Source organism: Zootoca vivipara, chromosome 17 (assembly GCF_963506605.1).
Source record: "Zootoca vivipara chromosome 17, rZooViv1.1, whole genome shotgun sequence".
NCBI lineage: Eukaryota > Metazoa > Chordata > Lepidosauria > Squamata > Lacertidae > Zootoca > Zootoca vivipara.
In genome coordinates this window covers 25,818,032-25,834,367 of record NC_083292.1, presented here as the reverse complement: position 1 = coordinate 25,834,367, position 16,336 = coordinate 25,818,032, and the positions used below count along the sequence as shown (strand labels likewise).

Below are 16,336 nucleotides of genomic sequence, written 5' to 3'. Positions count from 1 at the left end.
GATGCTGGACTAGATGGGCCATTGGCCTGATCCAGCAGGCTTGGCTTAGATTCTAATTAAATGCAACCCCCACAAAAAGTGTTGCTGAATGGGAGCCAGCCATCAAGGTCCCCTAGCTTGGGTCCCCTGGCTTCAGAGATTGCTGGTCACCAACAGCCACTTTTCCAAACTTCTCAATGAATTTGTCTAATCCCTTTTCAAAGCCATGTAGGTTGGTGGGCATCACTGCCTCCTAAGGCTGGAAGATCCATAGCTTAACTATGCACTGTGTGAAGTAGTCTGTTCTTTCATCTGCCATGAATCTTCCAACATTCAGCATAATTGGGTGTCCACAAGTTCTAGTGATATGCAAGAGAGGGGGAAAACCTCCATGTAGCCTTTCTCCCTGCCATGCATAATTTTATAAACTGTAGTTGAACAGCTGAGGCTGAAGAGCTACATTTCAAAAGATTTGGAGGGCACCCAGGTTGGCAAGAGCTAAATTCTAGCCAAATTGTAAATGGGTGTTTTAGTGCCTAGATTTGTATCATTTTTTCCCTAAGTATTACCAGCAGGAAACCTCGTTTAAATGAGCCTTGTTTCTTTGCCAATTCAAACACAGGATGGAGAATCTGTGGCCCTCGTGTTGTTGGGACTCCAGCTCCCATCAGCCCCAGTACTGCCACTGGCCAGGAATGATGGGAGCCCAAAGATTAGCTGCCCGTGATTTAAAATAACCCAGGCTAGAGAACAGAATTGAGGCTTCATCCTTGCCCTCCCCGCTCTTTATTTTCTGTCCCCCAAAGCCACTGCCAGACGTTTTTGGACCGGCTAGAACAGGCACCCCCAAACTTCGGTCCTCCAGATGTTTTGGACTACAGTTCCCATCATCCCTGACCACTGGCCCTCTTAGCTAGGGATCATGGGAGTTGTAGGCCAAAACATCTGGAGGGCCACAGTTTGGGGATGCCTGGGCTAGAATGATCTACACACGCATAAGAAAATGGTGTCTTCGGGAAAACAGGGGTATTAGGGGAAGAAAAGCCGATGTAATCTGGGCACGAGCCACTAAAGGTTCATCCGACGCATGAAGTTTTTGCCTCAACTGGAAGTTACCATTTTCTCTTGCACACACAGGTGAGCAAAGCACAGACCCCTGACAGTAGCAGCAACAAAAGGCAGAAGATTTTTATTATTATTATTATTATTCTGAGGAGAAACAAATCTACACTGGGATTATGACCAGTTACACTGGAAGTTCCTTTAAAAAAAACAGAAGTCACAGATTTTACACAAATTTGTGCCAGATGTGTTTTGAAATGGGGGAGTGTGCGCACGTGTGAGTGAGGGGGGGTACACAAAGGATAGTGGCAGGGGCCCTTGTACACTTTGCCAATATACCTTGTACAGTTGACCTTTGGCAAGCTTGTGCCCTCTGGATGTTGCAGGATTAACACTCGTCGGGGCTGATGAGAGCTGTACTTCCACAACGTCTGAAAGATGCCAGCTTGGCGAAGGCAGTTGCAGATCATAAGAGACATTAGATACTTGCACATCAAGTGGAATATTTCCCAACCAACGCAGGATTAGATTTTGGCTCAAAACCTGTTTTACGCAATCGATCGACTTGAGTGGCATAGCTTACCCTGGACTGTACAAACTTCAGGCTGAAATAAGGGTTGCGATGCAAGAGTGGCATGTCAAGTAGAAGACTAGGGCAAAATAGCCTCTGCTTGTTTCCTATCATTATTAGCCTTTTCTTTTTAAAGGCTGTTTTTGTCCTTTCTAGCCCTTTTCTCTCTGGTTGTTGTTTTTTAAAAAAGCAATTTACAGAATGCAAGATATAGTTCTAGTTTCTCCCCCTCCCCCAAATAAAACAAATATAAAGACCATGTCTTAAAGCTAAATCAACATGCCCTTTGTTTTTCTGTACATTAAAAAAAAAAAACAACCAGTTGAAATGGTACAGCCCAAGGGTAAAGAGCAACGCCACTTGATTTTGCCTGCCAGTCAGATTAACCGCCCCACCATTGGAACGCTCCTGTTCATACATTTCTTAGATGGAGCCTTCTTGTTTGACTAGTAAACCAGAAAGAGAAGCTTGAAGAGGAAGGGGGGGGAAGTGAATACTACCATCTGTGCCATCTGAAAGAAGTCAGGGGGGGAGGGGTCTACCAAGATTATATTGCCTGGGTTGGGGGGGAAACGATGCTGTTCAGAAGTTACAAGCTTTCTGGAATAGGCATCCGAAACCCAAGGGAAACACCACCATGGTTTGCCAAGGCGATTTCACAAAACGTACTTAGTGTAATCCAATGGAATCCCAAAAGCAGCATGTGTAACGCGCCCAACGGAAACACAAAAAATTCAGGAGCAAAACTTTAAAAAAAATAAAGAAAAAAGAATAATCCCTTTTAAAGACTGACTTGGGATACTTGAGCAGGCTTCTTCCTACCAATACATATGCATTTATAATAAAAATAATAATTGATTTCCCCCACTAACGGAGCCTAAGGGAGTCCCAATCCATCTCTTGGGGCAGGGGGTCACCCCATCTCAGGCTGCAGTGTTACCAAAACCTAACAGTGCATTTTAGGCCCACCTGCCCCACCCAACAATAAATCACCAGGGTCCTCTCTGCCCCCTGCACTGGGACTGTTCACCCCTCAAGCTTTTCCCAGCCACATCAAAAAAAAAAGAGGAAAAAAAGCTTATTTAATAATAGGACAAGACACAGGAGGCAACGGCTGTGGTGCCCAGCACCACCTGAACAGAAGGCAAGAGCGAAAGGAGCTCCTGCCACACATCCCTTTTGCAGCTTTCCCAGGGGAGTAAGCCAAGAGCAAAGCCCAGATCGAGAAACTGGAGGATCACGTTCCTGGGGAAAAAACACAAAATGGCAAAGGAGGTGGAAGGCTGGATTGCCTTGTCCTCCTGGCTCTGATCTGACACAGCCATTCGCAGCTGGAACAATCCCTTCCACCTCCTCCTTGCCCTTTGCACCCATGCAAGGCTGGCCGCGGTGCTTGTGTGGTTTCAGAGAGGTGAGAAAAGGCCTCAGACGGGTGGCCCTTTCTCTGTTGTCTTTGGAGGCAGACGATCCCTCCACCAAAGGTTGAGGGAAAGGCACACACAGTGGATCGGGGGGGGGGGCGGCTGGAAATACTCTCCACTCAGGACACACATCAGGGGAAAGGGTTTGGTGGGAGGGAGAACAAACACTCAGATTTAATTCAGCTGAGGTAGCTGGGCTGGGACAAAGCACGCTCTTCCCACACGCACAGAAGAAAATAGTCTTCCAGAGCAGCTGAGGCCCCAAAGACCATTTCGTCCCTTGTGTCTGGACCCCCACCCTTGCCACGACTTCCTTCTAGGCGAGGGTCCTTCCCATCCACACTCCCCACCCCCCACCCCTGCCAAAGTCAATTGCATAACCATTCCTAAATCCAACTGGCAGGCCTTGAGTGTCACTTTTAAGAACATTGCTACATAGAGGGGGCAGGTGGTGCGTCTGGTTAAGATGCAAGCGCTCTCTTCCCCAACTCCACTCCGAGACGCCCCATTCCTCCCCCCACCTTGTCCCACCACCCATGGAACTCACAGCTTGAAAGAAAAAAAAAAACACCGGTGTTAAGATGTTCCTGGCACAAGAAGAGCCACGTTCAAGTTTGCTTCTTATTTTTAATATAAAGAGTGGAAGTCTCGCCTTCTGGACCTTGCCGCACCTGCTTAGACCTTTCTGGGCAATGGCACACCACAGGACAGTCTAATGTTTTGGAGACAGTACCAAAAAGAAAACAAAAAAACTCAGGAGAGAAGTAGACAGCACAAGAGAGAATGTGGTTAAGAAAAGGCGAGAGGCCAGAGGAGCATCGGTCAAGGAGCGAAGATGCTCAGCTGGCCTGCAGGGAAAGGGCCCCCGCATCTCCCTTGCAGGCAGGGAGGAGCCCAGGAATTTCCATCTCCTGTTTAGGTTCCCAACTGGGGGAAAAAGAAAAAACCAACCACAGCGCTCATCCTCGTGTCAAAACAGACCTTAGTTACTCAGTACATGGCAGGGAGCTTGAGGTTTCATTCCTTTTAAGATAATTTTTTTTCCTTTTCTTGAGAGGGGGGGAAAAACCCAGAAAAAAATTCATCCAAAGGAGAGGACAGGGCAGAGGACAGGGTGGGGGGGAATAACCGCAACCAAGGTTCAAGGTGCCGTCTGCAGCATCAAGTTCCTCAGGAGTTTCTGACGGCCCACCTCGTAATCCTCTTCGTCCACATTGACCAGGAGCTTGATGGCCTCGTGACCCACAGCTTGCTTGAGCGAGTCTGTGATGAAGACCCCCTTGAGGGCCTCCAGTAGCGAGCCGTTGATGTAGTCGCGCCAGAAAGCGTCGAGGTAAGTGAGCTCCGAAAACTTTATGTCACAGATGATGGAGCCCAGGTCCCGGGATTTCAAGATGGTGTTGGCCTGGCTAAAGCGCTCAAACTGGCGCTCCAGGGGGTCCTGCTTGTTGGAGAAGACGTTCCCCTCCAAGGCTGTTTCGTGCTGGCAGTATTCTGCTCGGACTCGCAGGCGAATGTCTGGAAGGGAAGCGCCAAGAGACAGGAGGTATGTTAATGCTCTCTGCTCGAAACATCCAAATGTCCCGGATGTGAGATCTCAGGAACCGGGTGCTCTTTGCTAAATGGTAGGAGCAGCTAATGCGGTGCCCTCCAGATGTGGCTGGACTACAACTCCCATGGTTGCTGACCAGTGGGCCATGCTAGCTGGGACTGATGGAAGTTGTAGTCCAACTGTATTGGCTACCTCTTCAACTGGTGGGTCAGGACCTGTTAGTGGGTTGCAGCCTGATTCAAGGTGGGTCACGGCAGGAGCCCTAGCACCATGCAAATATATTGTGACAGATTTAAGAAATGGGTCCCCAAATGCATACAGCCGTACCTTGGCTCCTGAACACCTTGGGAGTCGAACGTTTCGGCTCCCAAACGATCAAAAAATGGAAGTGATTGTTCCGGTTTTCAAACGTTCTATTGGAAGCCGAACGTCCGACAGGGCTTCCGATTGGCTGCAGGAACTTCCTGCAGCCAATCGGAAGCCACGCTTTAGAAGTTGAACGGACTTTTGGAACTGATTCTGTTCGGGCTTCTGAGGTACAACTGTATTTGGGTTAAAAGTGGATGCAGGGTCTGAAAGGGCGGAAGATACCTGGTTCAGAAGCCATTAACAAAGTAATAACAGCAACTCATTGGAGGGGGAGGGCAGGATATAAATTATATCAATAAATCAATCAAGAGTGGTCCTGCTGCAGCTCCAGCTCCAATATGCCTGCTGCAAAATCCTATGCCCAAAATGTGTTCCTCATTTCATACCTTTCCTTTGCCTTTGGCAATACTGGGAGGGGAGAAACTTGTACCAGAGGCCTTGAGCTGCTGATCCCCAGTGCTGTGGAAGGGTCAACAGTGTGATGTCTCTCTGTCTGTCTCTCTCACACATACACCCCACATCTGTCTCAGCATAGAAGATTGTTGGGCTATAGGATAGTCCTGGGTCTTAGCAAGACCTGCATTCAGAGCATCCATCTTGGGAGAGGACTCAAACATGGCTGCCATGCCGCTCCTACCGTCAGGATCCTTACCGCACGTCTGTTTGTCTTTCGGGTCTGGCGTCACCGACTTCCTCCTTTTCCGCTGGCTCCCAAGGAGGGCTCGTCCCCGGCCAGGTCTCTTGGTGCAGATCTGGGGGCCTGAAGAGGAGCAGCAGACCAGCGGATGGTGGGGAGGCACTGGGAGGAGGCACAAAGGTGATGGCTCAGACAGCTCAGTGCAGGACTAGAGGCTGTGAGTTGTTATTATTTTTTGGTGGTGGGATGGGGGAACGCACACGTCCCACTTCACAACCCCAAGAGGCTCTCAAAGCAGCTGACCAAAAAAAAAAAAAAAAGCCTCACGACAATAACACTCACCACCACATAACAGGAACAGAAAGAAGCAAGGTTTTTAATCTTTTCCTTGGGGATAACCCGTGGTCTTGCTCATCTGGCAGCATCACACAAGAACATAAGAGCTGGCTGGATCAGGGCAATGGCCCATCTAGTTCAGCAGCCTTTTCTCACTGTGGTCAACCAGATATCCATTATGGGAAACCCACAAGCAGGACTCGAGCACAAGAGCACACTCCCCTCCTATGGTCTCCTGTAGAAACATTACCTGCCTCCAACAATGGAAACAGCGTATAGTTATCATGGCTAGCAGCCATCAGTAGCCCTCTCCATGAATTTGTTGTCCTCTTTTAAAGCCACCTAGATTGGCAGCCATCCCTGCCTCCTGTGGGAGCAAGTTCCATAGTTTAACTATGCGCTGCATGAAGGAGGATTTTCTTTTGTCTGTGTCCTGAATACTGAGGAATACTGAGGCAGGGCCCCCCAGTAAGTCAGAAATTGCTCCATCCTTAATGGAAGCATGTCTAGTAGGCTGAAGCATCATCAGAATATAATTAAATACAGTGGTACCTCTACTTACGAATTTAATTTAATGCGTACCGAACGCACATTCGTAAGTCGAAAAAATTTGCAAGTCGAATCCCATAGGAATGCATTGGGAGAAAAAAATTCGTAAGTAGAAAAAATCCTATCTAAACCGCATCCAAGATGGCGGACGCAGCTCCATTCGTAAGTAGAAACATTCGTAAGTAGAGTTATTCGTAAGTAGAGGTACCACTGTACTGTGTAGTCTGCACCATGCCTATCCCACTTGGAGCCTAGGCTAGTTTGGTGGTGGTGTGGGGAGGGGTTCCCCATTTTAGCCTGGCCAGCTTCTTCCACCCACACAAACACCACTTCAAACCTGCAAAACTAGAGAGTGTGTTCAAGATCTTAAGATGTTCCATAAAAATGCCAAATGCCGGGGGAAGGAGGCTTATCCAGAGACCTGGTAACAAAGCAATCTCAAGATCTTAACAGTGTCAAAATTAAACACAACCTCCAACTGTCTGGAAATTAACATTGCTTTATTAAATGCTATGTCTGGACTGCTAAATTGAACGAGCAGAACTGACAATATTTATTTCACTAGGATTACAAGACCAGGACTGGCTCCTACTTTTGTCATTCAATACAAACTTGCCTGGCACTTGGAAACAACGCCTTCAGAAACCGTTCACTGGGGCAAAGAACAAAATTTCTGGTTTCAAATTGGTGCTGCCTCTCCTCATCACTTTTTGGCTTTTGCCTCACTTGAAACAGAGGTGGGGAAACCTCAGGCCTGAGGGCCAAATGTGGCCCTCAGCCCCTTCCTTTCTATCTGGCTAAATTTGCACTGACAGCTAAGAAGTTGCGTTCTCACCATATCAAGAATTATAAGACACCATTTTCATCCAATGTTGTTATCCTTGGAGGATGGTATACACAGCAATTAATGGCTGCCCAGTGACTTTATGTAACACATTTCTCTTTTAATTCATGTATTGCTTTGGAAATTTTATATTTTATATATTGTAAAGTATGTACAATAAACTTCACTGACTGCCCTCGTAAGCCCAGACAAGTTGTGATTTATTTTTTTAAGGTGGGGAAGAGCCAGCCACACCAGCTTGAGCTTATCAGATAAAAGTTTGGGATAAAAAAGTACTAAAAAGTAAATATTCTGCCCACCAGCATCCCAGGCCTTTTATGTTGATAGCTAAGATGAACAACACTCTGAAGAAATGATGAGGAACCTAGGAATCTCACTGGGAACAACAACCCTATCTCCATTCCACCCTCTGCATCTCAACAGACGAGGCTTTTGCCCTTAAAAATGATTGCTGACTTCATGAGGACTAGACACGCTCACCTTTTATGTAAACAGCTTACAGATGTATTTATTTTTACAACAAGTGCTCTAAAAATAAATAAAGTTGCCGGAAACACACACAGATACAGGAAGCAACTCAAAGGCTACTATTGCCAGAGTTTTTTAAAAAAATCACTTTCCCCTCAAGTACTATGGTCTCTAAAAAGCAACCAGAGTAACAACCTGCCACTGTTGAGGCCTGGCTTTCATCAAGGAGCAAATCAATCCTCAAGGGTTCAAGAGGCGAGGAGCTCTGTGGTGCACAGAATCCAATGCCTTTCTACTGTGGCAAAGGGCTACAGCAAAGCTGTGACTCCTACATTGCAGGGAGTTGGACTAGACACTCCTCTGGGTCCCTTCCAACCCGACAATTCTAAAAGAGCACCTGCTGTGCATGCTCAAGTTCAATCCCCCCAGCATTTCCAGTTAAGGAGGATTTCTGGTAGCAAGACTGGGAAAGATCCTCCTTTGCCCGAGACCCTGAAGGACGACTACCAGTCAGGGACAGGTGGACTAGGTCAGTGTTTCTCAACCTTTTTTGGGCCACGGCACACTTGTTCCGTGAAAAAAATCACGAGGCACACCACCATTAAAAAAGTTTAAAAAATTAACTCTGTGCCGCCCTATATTATAATTATGACTGTAAGAAACACTTGCCAAATATTGCTTTCCGGCGGGTCAGCGTTGTGTATTGGTGGCTGCCAGGCTCGTTTGCACTGAGCTTTGGGAAAGAGGAGGAGAAATATTGCTTTCCGGCGGGTCAGCGCTGCCTATTGGCGGCCCCCAGGCACGTGACAATGCAAATCGCCCTTCTCGTCGCCGCACGTCGCGGCACAGCAGCCAGCGTCTCGCGGCACACTAGTGTGCCGCGGAACAGCGGTTGAGAAACACTGGACTAGGTGGAGCAACCGGTCCAACTCTGTGTAAGGCAGCTTCCGGTGCTCATCCAGTGCTCTGGATTTGGCTGGGAAACAAGACATTCAGGAATAGAGCCACCAAGCAGATGTGGCTAGTGAGGCCTGCCTGTAGGGAAGAAGACACAGAAGCTGTCCAAAAAGCCGGGTCTGGATTTCTCGAGGTTCCAAACGCCTGCATTAAATGCTGAGGGCAGGAATGCCCAGAACACAAATGCCTGGGCAATGGAGGGCCCTGAAGGAGACTGGCTGGACAAAGGCTCCTGACATTTATCTGGCCGCAAAGTCTCACCAGATTTGTGTTGGTGGGAAGGAACGTGCTCTGTGCTGCTGTGGGCTCGCGGCGTCACGTAACGGATGGAAGTCTCTTCTAGGTACTTGTCTACAAGATCCGGGCACACTGCGAAAGAAAGGAGGGGCATGTTAATCTCTTGGTCAACAAGAGAAAGTTTACCTATGAGATCACCTTTCACTATATATGTGCACCCACTCAACTGCTTCAATCTACAGAATTAGCACTGTTACAGGTGCCACATAATGCCTGTTCTGCATCTGTAAGAAATTGATCTACTGTGGCAGAAACCACACTTTGGAACTCCCCGCCTATTGGCATCAGGTTAGCACTGTCACTGTACTCTTTTCAGAGTACGTTTTTTGTTTAGAATGCTGACATGTGTTTTAATCTGTTTTTAGTTTATTGCTCTTTTTATTATTATTTTAAAATAATAAAAAATAGGGAATTATTATTATTATTATTATTATTATTATTATTAAAATAGTTGTTTTAAACTGTTTTGACTGATAATTTGGCACCCAAGTCTCGCCTGCCTCTCTAGGCCACTCTTCATTCTCTTCAGGAGGCTAATGGTTTTAAAATCCTTGACATTGTTTTTCTACCAAAGGGTTTTATAATTATAATAACTATTATTACTACAAGCAGTGACCATACAAGCAGGCACATCCAAATGATGGGTGATTGCCAATGCGCATGTCCTTTTGTACCTGGAAGAAGCAAGAATGGGAGTGGAATGGGGCACGCTTATGCATTCTCTGCCACCGTGTGCAGGGGCTGGGAACCCCCATGCAAAATGGTCACTGCCTGCACTACTATTGCTGCTCGAGGCATACAATTAAATATTGTGGTCAAAAGGGACAAAAATACAAATAAAAAGATATGATGGGAGTTCAAATAAATAGGCAATAAAAAGCTAACTGGTATTTAAAAAAGGAAGCAGTGCTATCAGTCTGGATAAATACATCAATACAGTTATGTAAGGCGACAAGGTGAGATTCCAGGGAGGAGAGGAGAAAAGTAGGCCAAAGTTTCAGACGGGCTTTGTGATTGATGGTGGAAAGAGGGAGGCGTGGCTAGTGTTCTGAGAGATAAGCTCATGAGATCTACGAAGGTGTCATTTCGCACCCTCTCCTTTTCACTCACACCCCCTAATTCCGCACGACTCAGCGCTACTTCTAAAAAAGACCAGGGCTTGTAGAAACTGCTGCAGAGCTATAATATGACCAGTTATTTCAAACACTTGGCTGTTTCTGACAATGCCTGACACTCCCTGACTGAATCCTTTTAGATTGGCTGAAGACCCAGCTGTAGGCTTGTACCTAGTTCACTGTTGGGATAAAGCAGAGGTCAGCAACCTTCGGCCCCTGGGCCAGATACGGCCCACGGAGGCCGTTTATCCGGCCCACAGGCCGCCCGTGAACCAAGCTGCCCATTTGGCGGGTCCCCTGCGTGCTGCGCTAAACCAGTGCGGTGCGGTGACTCGCCGAGCGGCCCCGGAAATGGCACCTGCGCCGGAAATCGCTTCTGCACAGGTTCGATTTCCGGCGCTGCGGACATACACAGACACCATTTCCGGCACTGCGCTGTGCCCGTCTGGCCCACAGACAATGTCCGTGGGAACAATCTGGCTCGTGGCCGGATAACCTTGCCGACGCCTGGGATAAAGGGTATGCGTGTGGGTCAGCAGATGGGCTACAGGCAGCCTGCTGTAGAAGACCCCCGAACCAGAGAGGACCTACCAGCCTTCCTCCTCTTTAAAGTGACATAGGGCAACAGGTCGTGGCGGGTGATGATCCGCAGAAGCTGAAGCACCTGGCGGAAGTTGGTTTCGTCGCAGCGACCCTGCCTCTCCAGCGCCAGGAGGAAGTCCCGCCCACTGCGGATCATCCCCCTTTCGTAGTCATCAATGACGTCCACAAAGAGGAAGGACAAGACCCGCACGTCGCGGTGGGTCAGGTGGGTGCCCACAATGTCAAACATGCGGTGCAAGCTATAGAGCCCGTGCTCCCGGTCGCCCTCCTCTTCTGGCCAGGCCTGCCGGCGGCTCCGTTTCAAGGCGGCCATCTTGAGCGGCTGCGGGGCCTGCTCGGGGCCGCCCAGTTTCCACGGGGTTCAAGGGGGGTGGGGTGGCTCCTAAAAGTGGGACACTGAAAAAAAAAGAGAAAGACAAGATCTCTTCAGAGCTCTGCTCACTGAAAGGTAGGGAGGGTGTATGTCTACACACAGCACTATTTTATGCAGCAAACCCATCTGAGATACCTCTCCCACTCTCTTCATGCAGGTACAGGAGTGGAGCGAATGAGAGTATATTTCTTCCCCCCAGGAGATTAAAATTCCTGACACACTGACAGTATTACTTTTCAGAAGAACGTTAAGAAGAGCTTGCTGGATCGGGTCAATGGCCCATCTAGTTCAGCATCCTGTTCTCACAGTGGCTGAGAAGAATAATTGCTGCCTTCAATCGTGGAAGGCAGAGCAGAGCCACTGTGGGTCGTAACCACTTATCCCCCAAGTTGGCATTTTGATTGTACTTTTGTGCACCCAGTAAAACAGGGCTGGGGAACTTTTGGCTCTCCAGATGTTGCTTGAACTGCAACTTCCACCAGCCCTAGCAAGCATGGCTAATGGCCAGGGATGGCTGGAGCTGTAATTCAGCAGTATCTGGAGGACCAGGTTTCCCACACCTGCATTAAATGCACATTAGTTTTAAAACATTGTAGATGGGCAGTCTTTCCTGCTAACAGCGTGCTAAGCTTTCATTTGTGAACCAATTGCATCAAAACTGAGTACACATTTACCCCCCAAATCCCACACCGTTGATCCCATACCATTACTCCCCAAAAGGTCTCTGTGATGTTGGCTAGGCTAAGAGGCAGAGGCTTCTTGAGGCCAGCCCAGTGAGTTGCAGAGGGCTGATTTACAATAAATCCTTTGGTTGCTTTCTTTTTTAAAAAAAAATATATGAAATTATCCAACCCTCATTTACATGGGTGTTGTAAGAAGTGCCTGACCATGAGTGTTTTTATACCTGCATAGGTGGCATACATTATCACAACTTCACAAGGAGATGTTTATAGATGGTAGAAACAAAAGCTCTGCATGCCCAGTTTCAGATCATATGCAATTCTGTCTTCATCCCATGATGCAAACTGAAAATAAGGGACCTATAACTTATATCTTTTTCCTGGAGTGGCAGGGGGAGCATTCATCACCATTTAGAACAGCAACTAAATGCTATATATTAGAATCATAGAATTGAAGATTTGGAAGGGAACACAGTGGTCATCTAGTCCAACCCCCGGCAATGCTCAACATGGGACTCGAAGCCATAACCCTGAGATTAAGAGCCTCATGCACTACCAACTGAGCTATCTCATATGTATATATATATATTTAAATTGTGCTGTCCAGATCAGCAACCTGATGCTTCACCAGTAAACTAACTTGGGCTTCCTAGAGCTCTGCAGTCAATGCTGACATTTGGAGAAAGCAAGCAGCAGCACACACTTCTGCCAAGCTGTGCGAAAGGATCTTGTTGGTTCTTACTTTATCCATTCCCCTGTGCAACTGAGAGGGGACTTTGCTTCTCTCCTAGGCCCTTTGCAAGTCCCCAGGGGAGGGGAAATGAGTTGGTAGCAAACCACAAAGAACAGCTGGCTAGGGTAAGCTAAACTGACATGCATGCACACTAGATCTCATCCTCTGATTTGAGAGATTCCATCTCTCAAAGCCCTTTAACACAATCACTGGCATGAACAATCACTGGCATGAACTTAGATTTCCTACCTACCTCAACTCCAAGGGGAGCCAGCAGTTGGTTCAAAAGGTAAGCAGGCTGTCTCCCATAAGGGATCTGCTGCATGAACCCTGCAACTATAGACCTCCCCCGACGCCTATTCTCTGCTCCCATTTCAGACCCTGTCCTACTTCACTTTCAGCACAACTTCCTGATTCAGACCCTGATCCCAGATTATCTCCATTTACTGCCACACGCTATGCCTCTGACCCTTCAAGACAGCTGACCTAGTTCATGGCTTTTCCATGACCTCTGGTGTAACACTGGAGCCAGAGACTCCCAAAGGCTGTTTCAAACCCCAGTACTAATACAACCCAAGAAAACCCCAGGTTGCTTGTGTGTGTCTTTTGGAAAAGCAGTCACTCAACACAATGAAAGAGGATCCCTCAAAACTCACAGAAAGGACGCTCCGTTAATTTGGCTGCTATACAGCAGAAGTGGGCTGTTAAGAGATAACGTTTGCTTGTTTCTCTAAATCTGATCCAAAAATCAGGTCCTTGTATTTTGTCCTGGCACTGCCACTGTAATGTCATCCGATTAGAAAAGTATAGTTTCACAATGCATGATTATGCTTAATAAGCTGGGCAATAGTATTTCTTTTCAAAGCTATCACTGACAGTCTGAAATCCGTGAACTCTGGCAAGCCGGAACCCCAGGCCACAAACCCCAGGCTTTCCTGATTTTGTTATTTAAAAAAAATCACCCTCAGAATTGTTCCACACATTACATTATAACAACAAACCAGGGGCTCTTCCACATGTGTACTCCACTACTATGACCCAACCTTCCCACCTACAATATTTTTTTCTTTTCTGGGGGGCGGGGATCACACTGGCCTGCCTTACAGTACTTATTGTGATGATTACTGAGATAATGCACTTGAACCTTCAATTCACACTCCCACAGACAATGCACCAGCAGCTTCAGCGTAGCATGCACTCCACCCAAAGCTGACTTGTGCAAAAGCCAGACTGCTGGCCAATCTGGATGACCTCCTCTCACAGGCAGCAGCTCCCAATGTGTGGGGTGGAGAGGTCTTCCCAGTCCCACTACGAAAGAGTATTTCAGCTAACTCTGAACCTGGGGTCTTCTGCGTACAACTGAGGTCTACAACTCTTCCTGCTGAGTCCACAACTGAGCTCTTAACTACAAACTCCTTTTTTCCTGAAAAACCACATACACCATAAGGACATCCTAATTGGCTGCTCTAGGATTATCTCAAAAGTCACAGAAAACAAAACAAGGGAGAGGAGCCACACATTGGGCTCTGATATGCCCCTAAATCCTTGTTTGAATTTGTCCAAGAAGGAAACAAAAGCTAGGTTGAGAGCTCATTTACAGTGCTGTCAAGAATCACTCTCTGGAAGGAGGTTCCTTCCTTCCAGCCACTAATTCCTGGACAGCTCCAGAAACTCGGTCACGCTCCACACTAAAGGGCAGGTCAATCAACAGGAAGGCAGTTAGCCAACCACTGCCTTGTTCTACTTATGTTAATAAGCACCATGAAGAGCAACGGAAGGGAATGAATCACCACCAGGCATGTCGCTGCAGAGTTTGGCACAAGTTATCACCCAACAACATACCGTACCTTATGTCTTCTTGTTTTCTGGAGGTTCCCTCTTTGCCACGTTCAGATCCAGTCCTGCACAGCTGGCGGGGCACAGAGGCCAAATGTGAACATACGAAGTCTCTAGTCCCCTTGCTTTACTTTTTTAAAATTAAAAAAAGACAGACCAAAAAGAAACAAAAAACTTGGCAAATGGATTTCATATATGGCTCACGGGAGGACAGGACAACTTTTTTCTCCCAAAGTTAAAATTCTCACTACATGATTCTAGAGCCCCCAGTTTCCAAACCCTCTCCATCTCTCTTTGGCTTTAAAAAGATATTCCACATAAGAAAAGTCCCAAAACCATCCAGTAAAGTTTGGGGGCACTGCTTTATTTCCTTTTTTCTATCTTAACTTCTAGCAAGAAGAAGTTTCCTAGCACTCAAATACATATACAGTCACCAGATTCAAATATTTTTTGTTTTAAAATGGTGAGATTTTGTCAGAAAAACCCAGTGGGGAAAGCAAGGCTAATAAAAAGTAAAAATAAAACACAAACTGATTGTATGCTTAACTTTCAGCTGTGGTACACTATAAAAATATTTCATTCTTCTCTCTCACATAAATACAATTCTATTTCATCCAGCAGATTAGAGTCCTCGCTTTCCCCCAAAGCAGAAAAGTTATCGATCAGTTCTTAACTTTTCATATATTAAAAACCTAATTCGAAAGAAATAAACCTCTCCTGAATAAGGGCAAAGCACATAGCTAGCTCAAAATAGGATTCATCAGAAACCCCTAGCATATTAATGCTCAATATTTAAACTAAAATACCTACAATTGGTTTCTCTCTTGTTTTCATTAAGCAATTAAGAACTAAATTCATTCTTAGATCTACAGCACATTACTGTAATATGTATCCCCTTTGTTCAAAAGCAAGGAAATCTAGGCTTGTTTATTTGAAACACAAATATTTTTAATCTCACACAGAGCACCTTGCTTTAAAGTAAAAAAAAACCAGCCCACACCATGCCACATCCACCTCCTCTTTTCCTGTTACCTTATTATTCCTTCCTCTGCTGCCCCTTCTGCTTAATGATGAATGGGGGGGGAATTAAAACAAAAATGAGGACTGACAAGGTAAAATGTCACAAGCGTGTTAAGAACCACCAACACGTGAGCTGGGTTTCCTGGGGCCAGGTCCCCTACCTCCTACAACTGCCCTCTCCCCTGTCAACCCCTCAATCTCTCAGATCCTTGTCCCCCGCCCCCAAATGTTTCCCACTCCCCCCCCAAAAAAAGTCCAGGGGAAGCTGAGTTGGTGGGGCAAATGCTTTAAAGGGCCTCCCCTGCCCCTCCAACCTTTGCCGAACTCCCGAGCTCCCCTCAAATAAGACAGGAGAGGTTAAACTTCAAGGGGGCGACGAAATAAAAGGGGTGGGTTTCTATCCCCCCCTTACCTATTAATAAATTCCTCATCAAGTGCCCCTGCTCACCCCTAAACCACCACCTTACTCAGCCCTACCTACGGTAATGGGCAACTGGGGGGAGGGAATACTTTAAGCGGGTAGTTTTAAATCAAAGGGAGGCGGGGAGGGCTTGTATTTCTCCCTACCCCACCCTCACTTTCCTCCCTCTGGCTAATGGGGGTGGGCCCTTCCGCAGCTGGGGTGGGGGGTGGGAGTGGCCCTTCCCTTCTCCCCACCAGTGAAGGGTTCCCTCTTCCCCAGCCTGTGACCAAACGGGGCGGTGGTGGTGTCTCCTCCCCCCTCCCCAAAATAGGCCTCAGGGTCCTGCCCCCCCCTTCCCTGCTCAGGGCCTGGGCCGGCTGTCTAGGCCTCTCACTCTTTCCTCGGGGCCATCAGGGCAGCCATATTGGATCCATCCGCTCCTTCCAATCTCTCTTCCTCCTCCTCCTCCTCCCCCCGCCCTGCCGGTTCTGACCCGAGCCTCGGCCGCGGCTGGAACGAGAGGAACATCCG

General features: G+C 47.3%; 1 protein-coding gene across 12 annotated transcripts; it reads right to left on the bottom strand.

The window, feature by feature from the left end:
• Positions 1-2,723: 2,723 nt before the first annotated feature.
• On the bottom strand, positions 2,724-16,328 carry DEDD (death effector domain containing). 12 transcript variants are annotated; one of them, XM_035098687.2, is made up of 7 exons: positions 16,200-16,328; positions 15,415-15,442; positions 14,394-14,512; positions 10,749-11,156; positions 9,007-9,114; positions 5,607-5,753; positions 2,724-4,551 (listed from the first exon to the last, which is right to left on the bottom strand). In XM_035098687.2, exons 4-7 carry the CDS (start codon positions 11,071-11,073, stop codon positions 4,175-4,177), a joined length of 957 nt encoding a protein of 318 aa, XP_034954578.1. In that variant the 5' UTR covers positions 11,074-11,156; positions 14,394-14,512; positions 15,415-15,442; positions 16,200-16,328; the 3' UTR covers positions 2,724-4,174. The 12 variants fall into 12 exon arrangements, with proteins under 12 accessions (XP_034954578.1, XP_034954580.1, XP_034954575.1 ...); XM_035098689.2 differs by having other exon boundaries at positions 14,394-14,507; XM_035098684.2 differs by having other exon boundaries at positions 14,394-14,455.
• Positions 16,329-16,336: the final 8 nt, after the last annotated feature.